Below are 20,242 nucleotides of genomic sequence, written 5' to 3'. Positions count from 1 at the left end.
TTTCTTCCGCCGCTTTTGATGGCGGCGGCGGCGGTGGTCGGCGGAGGCGGAGGGCGTTGACATTTCGCCTCTCACTGCCCTCCTCTTGCCCGCGGTGGGGGCGGAGGGCGTTGTCACCTCGCCCTCCTCTCCGAAAAGCCGAAATTGAGTGCGGCGGCAGGGAGGCCGCCGTGAGTGCCGGCTGGGGGCCAGGAGCCAATCCCGGCCCCCAGCCGGCACTTCACGGCGGCCTCCACCCACCCACCCCACTGCCGCCGCACTCAATTTCGCCGGAGAGGAGGGCGAGTGACAAACGCCAAGCGAGAAGAACTCTGTTTGTCACTCTCGCCCAGCGGGCGTTTGTCTCTCGCCTCCTCTCCGAAAAGCCGAAATTGAGTGCGGCGGCAGGAGGCCGCCGTGAAGTGCGGCTGGGGGCCAGGAGCCAATCCCGGGCTCCCCAGCCGGCACTTCACGCGGCCTCCCCACCCCACTGCCGCCGCACTCAATTTCGGCTTTCGAGAGGAGGCGAGTGACAAACGCCAAGCGAGAAGAACTCTGTTGTTTGTCACTCTCGCCCAGCGGGCGTTGTCACTCGCCCTCCTCTCCAGCCGAAATTGAGTGCGAGCGGCAGGAGGCCGCCGTGAAGTGCCGGCTGGGGGCCGGGATTGGCTCCGGGCTCCCCAGCCGGCACTTCACGCGGCCTCCCCACCCACCCCACTGCCGCTCGCACTCAATTTCGGCTGGAGAGGAGGCGGTGACAACGCCTCCGCCTCCGAGGCGAGAGTGACAAACAAATAAAGAGTTCTTCTCGCCTTGGCGTTGTCACCTCGCCCTCCTCTCCGGCGAAATTGAGTGCGGCGGCGGTGGGGGTGGGGAGGCCGCGTGAAGTGCCGGCTGGGGGCCGGGATTGGCTCCGGGCTCCCCAGCGGCCTCCCCACCCACCCCACTGCCGCTCGCACTCAATTTCGGCTTTCGAGAGGAGGGCGAGAGTGACAAACGCCAAGGCGAGAAGAACTCTATTTGTTTGTCCCTCGCCCTCCTCTCCGAAAAGCCGAAATTGAGTGCGAAGCGGCAGGGGGGGGGAGGCCGCCGTGAAGTGCCGGCTGGGGGCCGGGATTGGCTCCGGGCTCCCCACCCACCCACCCCACTGCCGCCGCACTCAATTTCGGCTGGAGAGGAGGCGAGGTGACAACGCCTCCGCCCCCACCGCGGGCAAGAGGAGGACGAGTGAGAGGGGGGCGAAAATGTCGAACGCCCCCTCCGCCCCCACCCTCCGCCGACCACCGCCGCCGCCATCAAAAGCGGCGGAAGAAACGCCGGAGGCCAGCCGCCGCCCAAAACGAGCCGGCCGAGCTGGCAAAGCATGCCGGCAGCATTTGCTCGCCCTGCCGCCCAGCTGTTCCCGAGGGCAAAAAACCCTCTCCCTGGGTCGGCTCTGCAAGGGTAGACTCGAGTATAAGCCGAGGGGGCGTTTTTCAGCACAAAAAACGTGCCGAAAAACTCGGCTTATACTCGAGTATATACGGTAATAGTAGTGAAGATGACCAGAGATTGGCCTCAAACTGATTTTACTATTGTTAATACTCTGCATAATGCAGAGTATTAACAATAGTATGTGGATTCTATTGTGGGGGAAGGAAAATAAATCTTTGATTCTCCTTTGAAAAATAATTTGACAAACCTTCTTCCCAAAAGAAGCCGAACCATTATGATTCCGATTGGCAGTATAAAATTTAGAGGCTGCCTGAAAAGCTGCCTAGAATTGCTCCAAACAATGAGCTGGGTTGTATTTAATAAATAAATAAAAATATCAGGAACTCTTTACAAATCTTTGAATGTTTTGTGATGCATCTGTATAATCTGTAATTCTGAATACGTTATGATTTTAGCTAAACAGTTCAAATAGATTAGAAGTTGTGTATTACAGTAATTAAAGAAGCAAAACATGAGTTTTAGAGTCTGCAAAATTGTTTTCAAATAGCGGTACTGCTATGCAGATTTTCCATACATATTACAGCTTTCCTTTATACTGAGAAGGCCACTTTTTAGTTTCTCTTGTTCAAGTAACAGCCTAAGCAAAGGAGTGACTACTCCAATGTAGCAGCTACTTGCTTAATCATTCTGGAGAGAATTTCAGATAAAAAGTGGTCCATGCAATTTGTTAGCATAAAAAGCCTAGCATGATGACAGCCTTAAAGCAAATTGTGACATGATGAATACAGTTAAGCGCCTTCGTTCTAATCTAATGTTTATGCCAACCTCACCACCTGCATGTTTTCGTTTAATAGAAACAGCTTTTGAAAATCACTTTGAGGATGAACATTTAGCTTTATTAACTTCCCTTGAGCCCTGAAATGAAGCTTATGTTGTGTTGAATTGTTTTTGGTTTTGTCACAGGCTAACCCAGGATACTAAGTTCACTTATAAGAATAAAAACCACCATGCCTGAAGTAAAACTTCCATTGTGATCAATGACAAGCAGGCAGAAGTAGAATTAACTAGCAAAGTGCCACACTCACTGTAGTTGAGGCTTTTTATAATCCCAGACATTGTAGCCTCTTTTGTGATTTGAGTTCCAATTAGCTGAAAAGTCAACAGTTGTGAGCTGCAACTTGTTTCTTTCAATCCATCAGAAGAAGGATTGAACCTCTGGTGACAATGCTATGAGAAGAAAGTTAAAAATAAAGGCCTGAACTTCTTCAAAGATCCAAGTATCCTCCAGTTTCTACAATTTTGATCCCAGCATTGTATTATCATGTATTGAGCAGAGGCAAACAGAAGGAAGGGAAAAAAGTTAACATATTGTTTATAATTGAAATCTAATATTAGCATTTTAGGATACCCATCTTAAAACAAGATCTATATCGATGTAATCCCGATTCCATTTTTCTGGCTATAATCAAGATTTTGCATGAAGTCATGATTAAGCAAGAAATAATTAGTTGTTAGTTTAAGAGCCCATTTTCAGTTAATGCTTCCCTTTCTGATGTTTTATCATTCAAAATAAAATGTAAAACTGTTGGTATGGGTATTATTACGCTAATTCATTCTTGAGATTTCTAGCAACATTACTATTTTTCTAATAAATCTATTGTGGCAATAAAAATATAGTACATTTTAAATTCTAAAATGGAGTTTGTTACAATTTTAATATATTTTTTCCCCACATTTAACAACATGCTGTTGCCCCACAATCTTCTCCAAAATTTCCTAAATGAGAGCCTGGAAAAAGAGAGAGTCTCTTATTCAGTCATTGAAATGTAGGAATTTAGCACCCACCCCCCTCCTAGAAGAATGAAATGTTCCTGAAGTATTATACAGGTAGTCCTTGACTTACAAAAACAACTGGAACTGGAAGCGGCAGTGAGATACCAAGTGACTCATGCTCAATTTTACAATATTTTTCACTGTGATCATTATAGTAATCATGTAATTATTAAGAAAATCCAGCTTCACTCATTGACATTTGTCAGAAACCAGCTGGGAAAATTGCAAATGGCAATCACCTGATCCCAGGATGTTGTATTCCATGCCACTTGCCAAATGACCCGGGGTGAAATCCTCTTACCTTTGCTACTGGTTCGCAAATGCACGCGCGCTTGCACGTGACACCTCTGTGCATGCACAAGACCATCTGCACATGTGCAGAGCGTCAAAAATGGGGCATGACGACGTTCAGGCAGGTGGGCGGAGCCTCCCGCTATCGGTTCGCCCAAGCCAGATAGAACCGGCTGCATTTCACCACTGCAAATGACCTAATTTTAATCATATGACTATAGATACTGTAATGGTCATAAATATGAGGACCATCATGTCACCTTTTTTTAGCATTATGACATCAAATGGTTGCTAAATGAATGACCATAAGCTGAGAGCTACGTGTAATGTTTACCAACATAATTAAAATATGTAATAAAATACCCTCAGTGTCTTATTTGGGAATAAATTCATAAAATAAAAATGTTTATATGATTTACTATTATAAAAGTTTAGTCTGAGTTAAAACAACCTGCCAAGATGCTCACTTGCAGCACTGTAGGCTTCCTGTTTCAGGGCAGCATGGTCTTTCCGCTTCACACTCTGCAGTGTTTAAATAATCACATTTCACACTTTGTTGACTGTAGCTTCAGATGCAAGATTGAAATAAGTTGCCAGCTTGTAAACGCACAGAACTATCTGCCAATGTTAATTGAAGCACTATTCTTTAACAAACCAGAGCTATTAATGTGGATAATAGAAAATCTAGTGGTATGGGGAAATATGAATGCTGAAAAGTGGTATCATAGCCTATAATTAAGTGCTACTAATAGAGAATTGAAGTCTTAAGCAAATATTGGTAATCAGAGCGGGGTATTAACCAGTTTCCATTTTACATGCTTGTGTGCATGACTTCATGTTTCATTCACCCTAACAGAAAAAGAAATAAATGGATAAAAATGTCAAATTTGGCTGACTGTGCAACCACCATATAAATGTATAATCAAACAACATTAATAATCATAACCAGAGTATGTTAGCATCCCTTCACTTCTCTTTCAGTCATTATTTGATGAATTTGTCTATAATACTATAGCAATATTTAGGGGAATCTTTCTCAATTAGAGCTTCTGGATAATTCAAATCTAAACTCTCCGAATCTTTAAGTAGTACTTATTGGTGTTGAAGTTCAAAAGATCTTGTTAGGTAAGGCTAGTTTAGAAAATTCATTGGTATGAATCACTGACTGAGAGTTTCTGGATTTGTACATTCCTTTTTTCCTACTATTGATGCTTAGATAGATAATAGGTAGTAGAGAACAAGAACTCTTGTTCACTGAAATGTGGAAAGATGCTTCTTTTGAACATTTCTTTATTAATTAATGATTATGTTCTAGGACAGCGGTCACCAACTGGTGGTCCGTGGACCACTGGTGGACCACGAGAAAATTTTGGTGGTCCACAGAAAAATTATTTGCATTTTTTATATTGCACTAAATCAGGAGTCCTCAAACTATGGCCCCTGGGACGGATACATGCAATGAACGTTTGTGCTGGTGCAGAGTGTCTCCCCCTTCGGGGTCTTTTTGTGAGGGTCGGAGGGGGGCAGAAATTCCAACTTGGGGTCTGCTTCAGCCTCCTGGTGCGGGGCTTTGGGTGAAGGCTGGAGGGAAGCGCCACTGGTGGCGAAGAGCCGGAAGGCCTTGTTCCAGTGGGACTGCCTCATGGCCTGGAACTGGCTGACCATCTCAGCCCACTGAACCTCCAAGTGCCAGTACCTGGCCTTGTATTCCCACAGGTCTTCCCTATGTTTGGAAAGCCTATGCTCATAGTCCTCAATGAGGTACTTCTGCTGAGCTGTTTTGCCAACTCTTTCTTGTGGTGGCTGCTTAGCTTCCTGTTGGGCCCCTAAGGAGTCCGGGCGGGGAGGCGAGGAGTGGCTGGGAGGGGAGGGGAGGGGTGAGTAAAGGCTGGTGATGCACCCCTCAACATGAGTGACATCGAGTTGGCCACACCCACCCAGCCAGTCATTAGGCAGATCATATTAGTGGTCCGCAGGATTTAATATTATGAATTTAGTGGTCCCTGAGGTCCAAAAGGTTGGTGACCCGTTCTAGGAAGCTTGAAACCAAGTTGATTGATGCTGTCATTATAGAAAACACAAAAGAATTGTCATATATTGTACCTTTCAAGCTTGATCAAATTGTTGGTTTGTAATATATTTAATATACGATTAACATTTGTTAATTTTAATATATTAATATTTTTTATCACAATACAAATAATCCTGCAAAAACTATTTGCAAAGTAAAATGATGTGAAGTCTTCCTTAATTTATTTTGACTCAGGATTAATCATGACAGTCATTAAGAATTGATTCATGATGCAATTTTCAAATCAATATTGACTTACTGGGGACCAATGAGCCAATAACAATGAACCAGAATAATATGATGATCTCATTTTGTTCAACAGAGATGTATTATTTGTCAGGAAGGAAAAAAGGAATGTACAAATCTAGAAACTCTCAGTCAGTGACAAATGATATACCATAGTTGCTTGCAATGTTGCAACTCACACAACTGAAGCATAAACCTCACGTGACTGGGATATGAAGTGTATACACTGCTGCTAAACTGCTTAAAGCTCCACAAGTCATGTTTGCTTTTTAAGTAAAGAAATATTAAATATAACTTTTTATTAGAAACAGAAACTGAAATCCCATTGTTGTTGTTATTAGTTGTGAAGTCATGTCCGACCCATCGCGAACCCATGGACAACATTCCTCCAGGCCTTCCTGTCCTCTACCATCTTCTGGAGTCCATTTAAACTCACGCCGATTGCTTCAGTGACTCCATCCAGCCACCTTGTTCCCATAGCTCAGCTAATATGTCTTTCTGAAATACAGGCTATAACTGGATGATTCACTTTAATCCTATTTTTCTACACCAACAAAAAAAAATTAAATAAGAGTTTATTAAACTTGCACACCACCCAATTCTCAATCCCTGTGTAGGAAGAAAATGAAAAATTTGAAATAAACTATATCCTCTCTTTTATTTGTGACTTTCAGTCTATGTTGATTGCTGGTGAGTGCCTGGACAAGTCTGTGAAGTTTCCTTGACAAGGTTTTTTTTTGGGGAATAGATTCGCTATTGCCTCTTTCCTAGGGCTGAGAATGAGTAACTGGCCCAAAGCCAATTGGCAAGATTCATGTCAAAAACAGGACTAGAATTCAGTGCCTCCCAATTTCTAGCCTGATGCTTCATTGCTACACCAAACTGGCTTCCATTTATCCCCTTTGTTGTTGTTGTTAATTACGAAGTCATGTCTGACCCATCACGACCCCATGTACAACATTCTTCCTGGCCTTCCTGTCCTCTACCATCCTCTGGAGTCCATTTAAGCGCACACCTATTGCTACAGTGACTTCATCCAGCCACTTTGTTATCTGTCGTCCCCTTCTTCTTTTGCCCTCAATTTTTCCCAGCATTTGGCTCTTCTCCAGTGAATCCCCTACCTAACATAATTATATGAGCATATATTGTAACTGTCTTCTGCCTTATTTATTTTTAGACTTTCCTCCAAATAACCCAAGGGAACATACTCAATTTCCTGCCTTTCTCCTCTAGTTACTTATGGAAATTTACTGATGGAACAGGTGTTTGGAATTCAGAATTTTAATTAAATTTTGGTCTATAGACCTTTCATAACAATGAAACCAAAGAAACAGAACTTCAGTTGAAGCTGCTTGCCTAGGCAGTTTTACAAGTATTTGGAAAACGTACGATTCCTTATAGGGTTCCATGAGACTAAAAAAAAAAGTTCACTTGAATGCAGCAAATTTTATTTTCCTGTCTTTTATTGTATTGCTTGATACATTTGACTTCAACTCAGACTTTAATACAGCAATATTTATATGATTAAAAATTATTAAGATTCTATTATTAAAAAGCATAACATACAATTTGTTTAAAAAAGTACAAGTAATCCTCAATTTAATCCTCAACAAAACCACTCATTTAGTGACTTTTCGAAGTTACAACAGCACTGAAAAAAGGGACTTATGACCGTTTTTCACACAACTGTTACAGCATCCCCAGGGTCACGTGATCATGCTTAGCAACTGGTTCATATTTATAATTGCAGTGTCCCAGGTCACATGATCATCTTTTGCAACCTTCTGACAAGCAAAGTTAATGGGGAAGCCAGATTCACAACAATTGTGTTACTAATTCAGCAACTGCAGTGGTTCACTTAATAACTGTAGCAAGAAAGGTCGCAAAACTCACTGTCTTGCTTAGCAACAGAAATTTTGGATTCAATTATGGTTGTAAATCAAAGACTACCGGTACCTGTAAAAATCCTATCAAACATAGCCAATTTTCTACCATTAGCATTTTGTCTTTGGATCATAGATTCTAGGAATTTGTTTTTGTTTATTATCTAACAGGTTATATGGCTTGAAAAAGTTTGAAACTTCTGCTCAAGGCAACAAAACAAACCGGTCAAAGATTTCTTTTATACCTAATAAAAAAACTTCATCATGACATTTTAATAAGCTTGATCCACAGATGGCCAGTTAATGGGTCTACATCAAATTGGAAAATAGTATCCATACAAGGTTCTCTCATGGGCCCAGTAATAGCCCAGAGTTTGTGTTCTCTATCCCTGGAGTTTTTAAGGCTGGACAGATACACTTGAGAATGGTTTGATTCATTTTGTGCACATTGCAGAGAGTTTTGCTTAGATATTTTGTGTTTTTTCAACTATCATTCTAAGTCTGCAGTTCTAGGCATTGGCACTGAAAGGCTTCTGGGGATTTTTAACCTAACCCTTTAGACACTGGCTGATCTCAGAAAGTTAAATAGGGTTGAACCCTATTATCACTTCGATGAGAGACAACGAATAACCCCTGCAACTTTAAAGTATTCTCTAAACATCCTAGAGTGGGCCGGATTGTGCTTAATCTGGCCCATGGGCCGCCCTAGAAACAGCGAAGGTGGTGCTTCTGCCAGTGAAAATGAAGCTCGCCAAGCTCCATTTTTGCTGGCAGAGCACTCAGGCCACCATAGGCATTCCAACACAAGTGATGTTGAGCTGGCCACGGCTACATCAGACCCCCAAGGGTCAAACACCGGGCCCCCAAGGGGGTGAAGTATTGGCCCCCAGGGGAAGGGTGCACAATTTGGGCGTTCTCCTAGACGATCGGCTGTCTTTAGAAGAACACCTGACGGCCGTCGCCAGGGGAGCATTTTATCAGGTTCGCCTGATTCGACAGTTGCGCCCCTTCCTTGACCGGGACTCCTTACGCATGGTCACTCACGCCCTCGTTACCTCTCGCCTAGACTATTGCAATGCTCTCTATATGGGGCTCCCCTTGAAGAGCACCAGGAGGCACCAGTTAGTCCAGAATGCGGCTGCACGGGTAATAGAGGGAGCACCACGTTGCTCCCATATAACACCTATCCTGCGTGGCCTGCACTGGCTGCCAGTAGCCTTCTGGGTGCAATTCAAGGTGTTAGTGACCACCTTCAAAACGCTCCATGGCTTAGGACCGGGGTATCTACGAGATCGCCTTCTGCCACCGATAGCCTTCCAACGACCTGTGCGCTCCCACAGAGTGGGCCTGCTCAGGGTGCTGTCGACCAAACAATGTCGGTTGGTGGCCCCCAGAGGGAGAACCTTCTCTGTGGAAGCACCGGCCCTTTGGAACGAGTTACCTCTGGGGTTACGCCAACTCCCCGACCTCCGAACCTTCAAGTGGGAATTAAAAGCTTTATTATTTAATCGTGCGGGACTAGCCTGAATGTATTTTAATTGTATTTTAATTATAGTTTTTAAATTTTAAAGGGTTTTATGTCGGTTTTGACCGTTTTAGTAAATTGGCCAATTAAATATTTGTATTAAATGTTTTAAATTTGTTATTTATATTATGTGTACTTTTGTGTTTTTTAATATGGCTGTAAACAGCCCTGAGTCCTTCGGGAGAAGGGCGGTATAGAAATTGGATTATAAATAAATAAATAAATAAACACAAACCTGATGCGGTCCTCAATGAAATCGAGTCATTGTCCACTGTCCTAGAGGAATATATTGCAGACCACTTTTGATGCTATGAAAACTGTATGGACATGCTTGTGAAGTCATTAGCAATCAAGTTGCCTCAAATAAGGCTCTTACCTTAATGCCAATTGGGCTCAAGTCTCGAAAAAAACAGAATGAAAAACAGCATTTACTTTTCTCCTGAGTTGAAGGATGACTATTTCAATAGAAACTGCATTAGATGAAGAGGAGATTATAAGAATTTTAAACACACAAATGCACAAAAAAAACCTATTCAGTGTCTCAAAAGTGATAAGTAATACAAAAGCTGGCACACAAAAGTAAGAAAAAGATAAGAGCATCTTAAAGTTTATGTAGAAAAGAACATTATTTATACTTACTGTTTTAATAGTAATGTGAAAAATCATTCCAATATTTTTTATTCAATTATTTGTACTAATTAAAAATTTTTACTCATTTACATTACTTTAGTCACATCCCAACTTATTGGTCAACTATAGTTATACCTAACTATAAACTTATTTATGCCCTTATAGATGTGTCAACCATCAGCTATAGAATACTTTCAACCCTGTTATTTTGCATTCTGTATCTACTATTATCACCTATTCATAGGCATTGAAATAGTAAAATCTGTGGCCATCTTATTTTTTCTGTAGTAAATTATTTTCTTTTGATTTCTCTTTTATAATTAATGTTATTTACAGAATTAGTGAACAAAGTATGTTTTAGACTAGTCCATATCTATAAACTCTGCAGCAAACTTTCATGTATTTATGTATGTTCATTAAGATTAATATGAATTCCTGTAGTTTAAAAATGCAACTATTTCCCTGCAGAAACACAACTTTATGCTGTTGTGCTGTTTATGCTGTTACATAGGTAAGACTATGCTGTTACACAGGTAAGATAAGGAAACTCAAATATGTAAATCAATCTTTTCAGCCCTCATTTGGAATTAATGTGAGAACTGTTCAGAATACTATATTCAAAATACATTAATTCAGAACTCCAATATTAACATAAAATTGTCTCTTTAAGAATAGCTCTCAGAAGGAACTTGGATAATGCCTTTGTAAGAATATAGTGTATATCATTATTTCTTTGGAGGGAAGAGAAATATTGAAATTTGAATGTTATTCTTACCCTTCTAGGTTCTGTGCCCCGACAAGCAATCGTATAGTCCTTCTAAATGTTGGCATGTTTTCAGTGCTTTTCAGTGCCTATCACAATTCTTACTCTCAATCATCATCAGCAACCTTATAACACTGGGAGGAAAGAAACACCAATGTAGCAACATCAACAGTAATGCTCACAGGATCCCCAATGATCCTTTTGTCATTGTTATTGTGCAGATTTACAGTGGGGCCATTGTAATTTCTGCTGGGTCCAGCCCCTAACATGTGTTCATTTGATCAGTGCACACATAAGGAGCCTCTGTCTATCCTGTAGTCTTTGTTTATCTGATACATGTGCACTGTTGGCTTTGGTTGTGAAAGGATAAATGAGTCTTGACTAGCTGTGGCAATAAATGGAGTGCTTTATGTTCACCAACAAAGTTAGCTGTGCTTCTCATGGTCTTGGATTATATGTAGAGATATCATGAAGCAAAGAGTTTATATCCTGCAGAGACTCTATTTCTACAATCTTATCCAGCATTCCTTGTAAAGGTACAGTGAAATAAATGTTAAATGGAAACATTATTTCCTTATATTGCAAAATGAGGAAGATTATTTTAAAGTCAAGAGTGTATGGACTCTCCCTATCTTACAGAATTCAAAGTATGGGACAGATTGCTTGGCAGTTGAGTCAAGAAGTCAACTGCTTCACAGAATCAGATCTACAGGCTTTAAGTGGTAGGGCTGTCCTCTCTTTTGCAGGCATGTTATAGGATTATTAGATCTAAACTACAAAATCTGAAAAATTGCTGGACAGCAACAAGAAATTAATTTCCTGTAATTCTACCTCTTTACTCCCATTCAATGGATGTCTAAGTTTTTGCAGCCCAAACCTCAGTTTTAGCATTCACTTTGAGGAGAATACAGATTAATAAAATTCTTTCTATTGTTTCTTGCCTTCTTCAGCCATGCTTTGTCTCATTTGTTGACAATGTTTTACAGGAACTATCTTGTCTTTGTAAGTTTTTCCATCTGCAATTAAAAGGGGCTACCAGATAAGGGAACAAATCTGGGTACGGAAAAGAAAAAGATGTTGGAAGATCTAAATATGCATCAAATATTTTGTACACAATGTTTTCCTATTTAAGATAAATACTCGGAGGAGAAATAAAGGGCATGCATAAGAGCACAAAAGTGCCTACCGTTCCTGTCCTATTGTTTCATTATATCAAATTAATATAGTTATTGCATACTGTTGCTCATATACATGCTTATATGATATGTAGTTATTTTATATTGATGTTTGTGTATATTGTTGTGACAAAATAAAAAAAGAGCAAGATAACAATGTGTGTGGATACTTCAGCTATCAAAGTAGTGCTTGTCTCCGTCCAATCAGAATTCTTGTGTTTCACCTAGTTGTATTGTTAAGAATAATTGTATTTTGCCCAATGGGCTTCATGAGAATAAGAGAATTTAGTTCTCCGAGATCAACCGAACTATTCACATAGAAATCTATTACCAAAGCCCAGAGGTTCTGAATTCCTTCTTACTCCTTTTAATCATTTGGTCTATTGCTCATTTCTTTTGTGTTAGAAACATTAATTAAATGTTTGCCAGGTTATTGCCAGATTTTTCTTAAAGCATCAATTGGGGATTTTAAAAAAACTTGGTACTCAGCGCTAAGCAAGAAAACAAAGACAAGCTACTTGTTTTATTGCCAAAAAAAGCCAAATGGATGCATCTCTGAAATCATAAGATAAATTCATCAGAATAATATTGCTATTGGACAGTGAGTGGACTCATAGACTAAATGGCCTCTTTCTAGGATTCTAGAGGAATCTAGAAGAGAATCTTTTAATATTACTTTTCTGTAAAATGGGTTTTCTTAAAACTCTTTAATTTCTGATTGAAATAATTTGTACCTGTTTTTTTTCTTAAAATTAGATATTTCTTATACTCACCCTCATTACTTTTTTTTTCAATAGAACGGTCAGAAACTCATCTGTATTTAAATCCATGAAAAAGGTGGAGTGGGGAGGAAAAGTGTGTCAGATTTGCTACCTCTTAAGAATGGTGAAAAACCTTCAAATGTATAAATTGGCTCATATCATGTGCAGGAGGGGCATTACATAACACTGGATATATTTTCAAAGCTTATAGGGAAGAACACAAGCAGGTACCTATACCCATTGTGTATAGCAACCCCAACCAAAGTTGTTGCAAAACTGGAAGTTTTGGTAGGAAGTTTTGCTTGGGACCCCAGTAAAAAGAGCATGTGGCATTTTATTAATAAAGCAAATAAAGATTCCACGGTTGAATTCCAAACATCTAAGATTTTGTACTGAGCACATGAAGAGCGTTTTTCTACTTAACCAACGTTTCTTCCAAAGCACATGAGTAAAGTTTGCGCCCATGTGAGAGTGCCCCAACTTTTGAGCCATTCTCCTCTGCAGGATTTTAATCCCAAGCGCCATAAAACAAGACCAGAAAACGAAACTTGTTCAAAACTCTTTTTCTCTGAAAATGCATTAAGGGTAATGAATATTAATTTCTCGGGGGCGGGGATCCCACAAGAAACGACATGAGGCTGTTTTTGAGCGATCAAAACGGAATCAACAGCTGTGATTCTTGCCTCTACCGAGACTAACCCTTTAGCTCTTTCCGAAAGATTCTGGACTTTGAGCAAGGAAAATTATAAGGTCCGCTGCACCAAGTAAGCACTGTAGGAGCCAACTACACTTCCACGTCTAGATGTTTTAAAAGACCCAACCTTCCCGTTACTATGATACTAGAGCCGATGGCAAGAAGGGGGAAAAGCAGTCCGAAAGAAGCCGCGTCCATGAGCGGCGGCCCCTGAGCCTGTTGCGCTTGCGCAGGCTCTCCTGGGGGAGGTGGCCTAAAAGCCGCTTCAGCCTTTAGGAGGCGAACCCGATACTCCCGCGCAGTTGTTGACAAGAGGCGCGCGCTTGTGGAAAGAAACGAAAGGCGCTTGCGCGGAGAGGCCTAAAAAAACCTGGCAGGAGGGTGGGGAGGAGGAGGAGCGGCGGTCTTGCTTTCGTCGCTTTCTTTGCTCCCTCCTCCCTGCTCAGCGGCGCTAGGGAAGGAGAAAGTAGGACGGGGGTCCCCGTTGGGCTGGGCGCTTTCGGGGGCTGGAGCCGCGGCCGGGAGGGAGGGATCTGAGAAGAAGCTGTTGCTTTCGCCGACGCCGCCTCCTCCTCCTCCTCCTCTGTGAAGCGCCTTCTGTGTTTCCGCCCGGGACGAATCCATTGGTTACAAAATGGCGGACGGTGAGCTGAATGTGGACAGCCTTATCACCAGGCTTCTAGAAGGTGAGCGTTGGCCGGTCGGAGGGAACGCCGAAGGATGGGCGGGGAGCCGCTTCTCTGACTTGAAAGGCGAAGGGGCATTTTTTTGAAGCGCGGGGAGCGAAGTTCTTCCTCGAGGGTGGAAGGCGAGGCGGGGGAGCCTGGCGAAGGGCAGTGGGGGTGCGGGTGCGGTATGCTTGTAAGCGGACACATGTACTCTTGCCTGCGGGGACGGGGACAGGGAGAGGCGGCCGAGAAGATGGTTTGGTGGCCTTGTTTCTCTTGTGAATGCGCTCTGGTGGAAACCTCCCTAAAACCTTTCGCCGCTTTGCTCGAGCACAGCTCTTCTTTACCTCGAAGGGGCCTTATATCTCCCACCCGCCGCCTCTCCCAAAGCGAGACTGGGGGTGCAGAAATAGGCAAGATTCCCCACCTCCTCAGCCAGCTTTCTGGGTAGCAGCATTCGCGCTCTCCTCCAACCGCCACTACTAGTACCTCTCGGTTCTTCAATTACTACGACGAGTCAATTAGAAAAGCGCAATGTAGGTAAAAGTAGGAGCTGCTGCTTTTATAAAAATAAAAATATCGTCCGCTTCTATCTCACCACACCCCGTAAGCTGCTGCCGACCTTAAATAATATGTAGGCCGCGGTAGAGGGGAGTTACCCTTTAATATAATTCAGATTGCTATACACTAATACCCAAAGAATGGGAGGTATTATCTGGCATCCACACGTGAAATGGACCTCAGTCCATGAAAGCTGAGGCTATAATCTCAGGTGCTATATATTGCCATATATATACTACAACAATACCATTACAGCTCTGGAGTACAGTATTGGTAACATTATTAATCATACTTTTTTCTGTTGGTAATGTGTAACCGCCATCTAAGAGTTTCTATGGTTATACAGTATTTTACTGTGCTGAGAATTTGTATTAACTTTTTTCCACTTTACAGCTACTGAGTATATTTAAAAATATCTCTGACCCTTTTTTTACATGCCCTGTCTTCCTGGAAATTTCCCTTAATTCTTTGTATTTCACCTAAACATTCTGCTTTTTGCTTAGATGCTTTTTACATTGGATAAAGTACTTAAAATGATTGTACAACATAGAATAAAACTGGGTCATTTGAATTTCAACCAAAACGTTTATTTGTACAGTAAAAAATAAATTTCCATTTCAGTAGAAATTTTTTTACGATATTCACTTTAATTTATTGCATGATACACTGGAAACTTTAGTGCAATTTAAAGCATAGCATACCTATACTTAGAATTTTGATGCATTTCTAGTTAATCTTTGTTCTCTCCCAGCTAGTAGTGAAGAGCACAGCCTGTCAGAAAAGGCTTCAATGCATGAGTCTGCTGTAATAGAAGGTTAGCAGCCTGCTTTGCAGATGCAATTTTCTATGCTCTGTGAGTGAACTATTTGATATTGAGGAGGAGGTAATTTTAGCACCACCTATATTTTGTTATTCTAAATAGTGTTGCTTAGAAGCTTATTCAGCTGTTCTGGGGTTATAGATAGGGATAAGATGCCATCTACTGAGGATAGGCATCACATAGCACATGATTTAGACATGAGTAGGCTAAGGAAAGCAAAAAAACAGAAGCCATGCTAGCTTTCCACAGCTGTAAGAGAAAAGTGACTTATCAAGCATGCAGCATAAGGATTTTGGATTGATGCAACAAAACGTGTGTTTAGGATACTAGTTACATTTTTTGGATGAAAGGTAATGTGTCTATATTTAAAATAAAGTGTGTAGGTTGTGAGTAGTTACTGCTAACTGAAGATACTTAACAGCAAGATATTTTACCTAATAAAAGCTGTTGTAAGATTGGCTTTGATAAATTATTTTTTAAACTTTTTAGACAGTTGAATCTACTTATTTTTTATATTTTATTACTATTCACATTCATGGCTGAATTTATTAATTGGAAGATGCAGTCTGAGAAATTAGGTAACTTTTTTTCAAGGAACTGTAAGGAAAACCAATGGCATTCTGATTTGATATTTATTAATGGTACTGCATTAAGATAAATTATATTGAGGAAATGACTTCATTATTTTTTGTTTTGTTTTAGAGTTTTGATTGCCTTTTACTGCTTTTCCAAAATAGGACAATCAAAATGTATGAGAGACTGAAGCACCATTTGTCTGAGGGTAACTGAAGAATGGAATGTTATAATTGAAAAAAAAAAGCATGTAGGTAATAGGGAGGAGCATTATAAGCATGTCAAGAGGGAATTCTCTCATAATTTTAAAAAGTACTGTGGAATTGTTAAAAGAAAAAAAGGGAAAAACCTGCTTCATAGAAATTTGTGTCACAATACATGTTGATAATGACTTAAAAGAGTTAAATTCCTAGAGGGTAGTTTTTTTTAAACAGCTATTAACTATAATTGGTATATGTAGTTTTTCTTTTCACAGGCAGTGTTTTGGCCATCATAACAAAACAAAGCTATTACTTGATTCTGGTCTTCTCAGACCCATTTAATTGATAAGCAATAAAGCACCACATGCTGAGCTAGAGAGATTTCTGGTTTGATTCAGCAGGGTTATTTTTATGCCAGATGTAACATATGCACTGTCCTATAGCAGATTTGGTTTTTTTAATAGTTCTAGGCATAACTACAATAATTGTGTTCAAGGAAAATAGGAAAAAATATTGTGGTGTTTAGATTTTGGTTCATGCAGGGGAAATAGAAGGAATGGTCCCTCCTTTGAGTTAATCTAGCTGGCTGTATATTTTATACAGAAAGCAAAAGAACAATTTTGCTTTCAGGTTTAATATTAGTGGTTAGACTATGCTGGCATTTTTTTAAAGTTCGTTTTTCTACTTTCAGAAATTTGTTTCAATTTGATATCAGCAAATTGGTTAGGGTTCTAATTAGCTGTAGTTCTGACTTCTAAAATTATAGTTATAAATTATTTCTTAGTGACTACTGGACTTTTTGAAAGCTTTATTGCCACTTCGTTAAAAACTAAAATCCTATTTCTAATAAGTGGTAAAGTTTGTACAAACTATTGAGCTAATTTAAGAACTGAGTATCAACAAGGGCAGTTCATTGAAGTTTCTAGGAAGCAATAGTTACTGCGGGACTCCAAATACAACATAATTTCCTAACTCTAGTTTTTTAGCTTTCATTACATTCATTATTTCCACTATTAAGAGGAAATAAAATATGCTTTTTTTGCAGAAAATGGTATTTAGGAGCATCTGGAAGTTATTACACACAGTATTCTGACTTAAACTAGCAAGCTTGTGAGCAAGGCAGTTGCTAGTTCAGATTTCCTGTCCCTATAACTTCTCTTAATGGTACTTAACAAGTGTTGTCTTTGTCTTAACTCTTCTGAAATACTGGATTTGTAATAAAATAATTAATACTTGTAAAAGTGAACATATACAGTACACTGAATCTTTTTTTAAAGAAGGCAATTGGTGGGTTCTTTTAATCTGCAGAAGAATCAATATTCTATTATCGTATCTGACAATTCCTACCCAATGTGTCCGGCCCTGTTACGCTGGTGCAAGACTTTGATACTTTGCTGTGCACTGTATTCTCAGAAGTGTGCTCTGAAAAGAGAGAGATGTCTTTCAGAATATCTAAGGTTTGTGTTTTCTTTGTAGTCTTGCGGGTGAGATGAAGCGGGATCTTGCACTTAGCTTAGATATTGGAAATACTCCGAAGTATGTAAAAAGTATTGAGTAGTATGCATGTTTTTCACATTTTAAAATCAATTTTCCTCAAATTAAAGACTAGTGTATTAGTTTTAAAAATTCCACCTATACAGGGCCAGCCTGTGCAAAACAATTCACTACCTGCATGAGTTCCATAAAGTAGAATAATTAGCATTTGGAAAAGATAAGTAATGATTCTCCAAACATCTAGAAACAAGCAGAGCTATTAGGAGTCAGCAAGGGTTTGTCAAAACAAATCATGCCTTATTGCATTCTTTGACAAAGTGACTGAATTAGTGGACCAGTGAAATGCTATAGACATAGTATATGTGGACTTCAGTAAGGCATTTGACAAAGTAGACCATAAATGGTGAATTAGAAAAATATGGGATATCGCCACCAGATGGATTCGTAATTGGATGGCTAATTGCACTCAATCTGTAGTCCTCAATGGAGCTACATCTTCATGAAGGAAAGCATGCAATGGACTATCCCAAGGCCCAGCACTCTTCAAATCTTAATAAACAATTTAATGAGGGGATAGAAAGGGAACTCATCAAATTTGTGAGCCATACTAAGCTGGGGGAAATAGGTTCAAGATCCAGAAGGATCTTGGCAGATTTGAACACTGGGCCCCATCCATCAAAATGCTTCTCAGCGGTGAGAAAAGTAAGGTTTTACACTTAGGCAAGAAAAACTAAATGCCTAGGTGGAGAATAGGTGGTATGTGGCTCAACAGCAGAAACAGGAATCTATGTGTCCTGGTGGACAGCCATTTAAATATGAGTCAGCAGTATGCTGCAGCTGCCAGAATAGTAATAGGAATTGAATTGAATTGAATTCTTTATTGGCCAAGTGTGATTGGACACACAAGGGATTTGTCTTTGGTGCATATACACTTTGGTGCATATACACTCAGTGTACATAAAAAGACATACACTCATCAAGAATCATAAGGCACAACACCCAGTGACAGTCATACATTACAATAAGCAATCAATCGTACTAGGAAACAATCAATAGCAATATAAATTGCAATATAAATATAAATACAAGCAACAAAGTTACAGTCATGCAATCACAAGTGGGAGGAGAAAAAAATGTAATGCTATCCTAGGCTGCAACCATGGAAGTACAGTATTAAGGTCACAAGAATCCAGTTTTAGCCACCATGATACAAAAAGTATGTTGAGATTCAAGAGTACAGAGAATTGCAACAAAGATGATTAGGGAGCAAGAGGTTAAAATATATGAACGGTTGCAGGAACTTAGTATGCCTAGTCTAACAAAGAGAAGGATTATGGGCAGTGGTAAGATTCAGCTCGTTCTCTCCGGATCGCGCGAACCGGTAGTGACGACTGTGGGAGTCTCCCAGACATAATGTGCGACTACTGCGCATGCGCAGAAGGCTGTGCGCATGCACAGAGGTGGCAGATGCATGCTCTCATTTGCGAACTGGTAGGGAAGGTAAGTGAATTCTACCTCTGATTATGGGTGACATGATAGCAGCCTTCCAATGTCTGAGCAGATGTTGCAGAGAAGAGGAGATTCAGCCTATTCCTCAAAGCACTTGAGGGCTGGACAAAAAGTAAAGGATAGGAGCGTATTAAGGAGAAAGCTGTCTTAAAACCAGGGAAAAATTTTCTGACATAATAATTAAACCAGTGGAACTGCTTGCGTCCAGAAGTTATGGGTGTTCCATCACTGGAGGGTTTTAAGAAGAAATTGGATAGCCATTTGTCCTGAATGGTATATACTTGAGCAGGGAGTTGGACTACAAAACCTCCAAGGTTCCTTTCAACTCTGTTATCCTGTATTCTATTAAAAAGATATATATATATATATATATATCTCCTTTGGCTACTTCTGGAGTTTGAATTGAAAACCCGGTTTTTAGAGATGGCAAAGACAAATGATTAGCCCTTTTCCATGTAGACTTAAATAATTATTTCATGAAAATTCAGGGCAGTATGTTATTTTCAAAATTAAGTTATGATTTGAATTTTAAATGAAAACCTATATTAACTTCTTCTTTTTTTTAAAAAAAGTTTTATTTTAACATTCATATCCAATAACATATTTAATGTACCATCATATACAATTAATCGGACCTGCCCAGTCACCACCCCCTTCCTTTAACTCTCTTCCCTTCTCTATCTTCTTCTACTTTCCACAACCATCCTCCCCCTCTCTTATCTACATCCTCTCCTCCTTCCTCCCTACTCCTTTCTTCTCCCTCTTCTATCCCTCTTCCTTCCTTCCTTTCCTCTTCCTCCTCTTCTCTTTCCTACCTCTTTCTCTCTTCTACTTCCTTCTTTCCCGTCATTCTGAAGTGGTAGCCAGGCAGCTCCGATCTTACATTAATTATACATCTTCAATCATCTTTGTACATTAACCATCAATCCATTTTCTACCCTCATCCCCCCTCCCCCTCCCTTCCCCTTCCTGCCCCCACACCCCCCCGGGACTTCCCAGAACCGAATACAGGGTATAAAACTAACAACAAAAATTAAAATATAACACAAATCATAATCCATAGTCACTCCTTAAAACCTCAACTCCCCTTCCAGAAACAAAGAAAGTACATTTCTTCCAATCCATTATATAT

General features: G+C 40.4%; 1 protein-coding gene across 1 annotated transcript in view; it reads left to right on the top strand.

Moving 5' to 3' along the window:
• The first annotated feature begins 13,604 nt into the window (after window positions 1–13,604).
• Window positions 13,605–20,242, top strand: part of PPP1CB (protein phosphatase 1 catalytic subunit beta) — a 29,270-nt gene continuing 22,632 nt past the window's right edge. The window contains exon 1 of the mRNA XM_058162407.1: window positions 13,605–13,971. Coding sequence (XP_058018390.1) covers window positions 13,920–13,971 — 52 coding nt within the window. The 5' untranslated portion in view covers window positions 13,605–13,919. The remainder of the gene's footprint in view (window positions 13,972–20,242) is intronic.

Source organism: Ahaetulla prasina, chromosome 1 (genome assembly GCF_028640845.1).
Source record: "Ahaetulla prasina isolate Xishuangbanna chromosome 1, ASM2864084v1, whole genome shotgun sequence".
NCBI classification, from domain to species: domain Eukaryota; kingdom Metazoa; phylum Chordata; class Lepidosauria; order Squamata; family Colubridae; genus Ahaetulla; species Ahaetulla prasina.
This window is presented reverse-complemented; position numbering and strand designations above follow the sequence as displayed.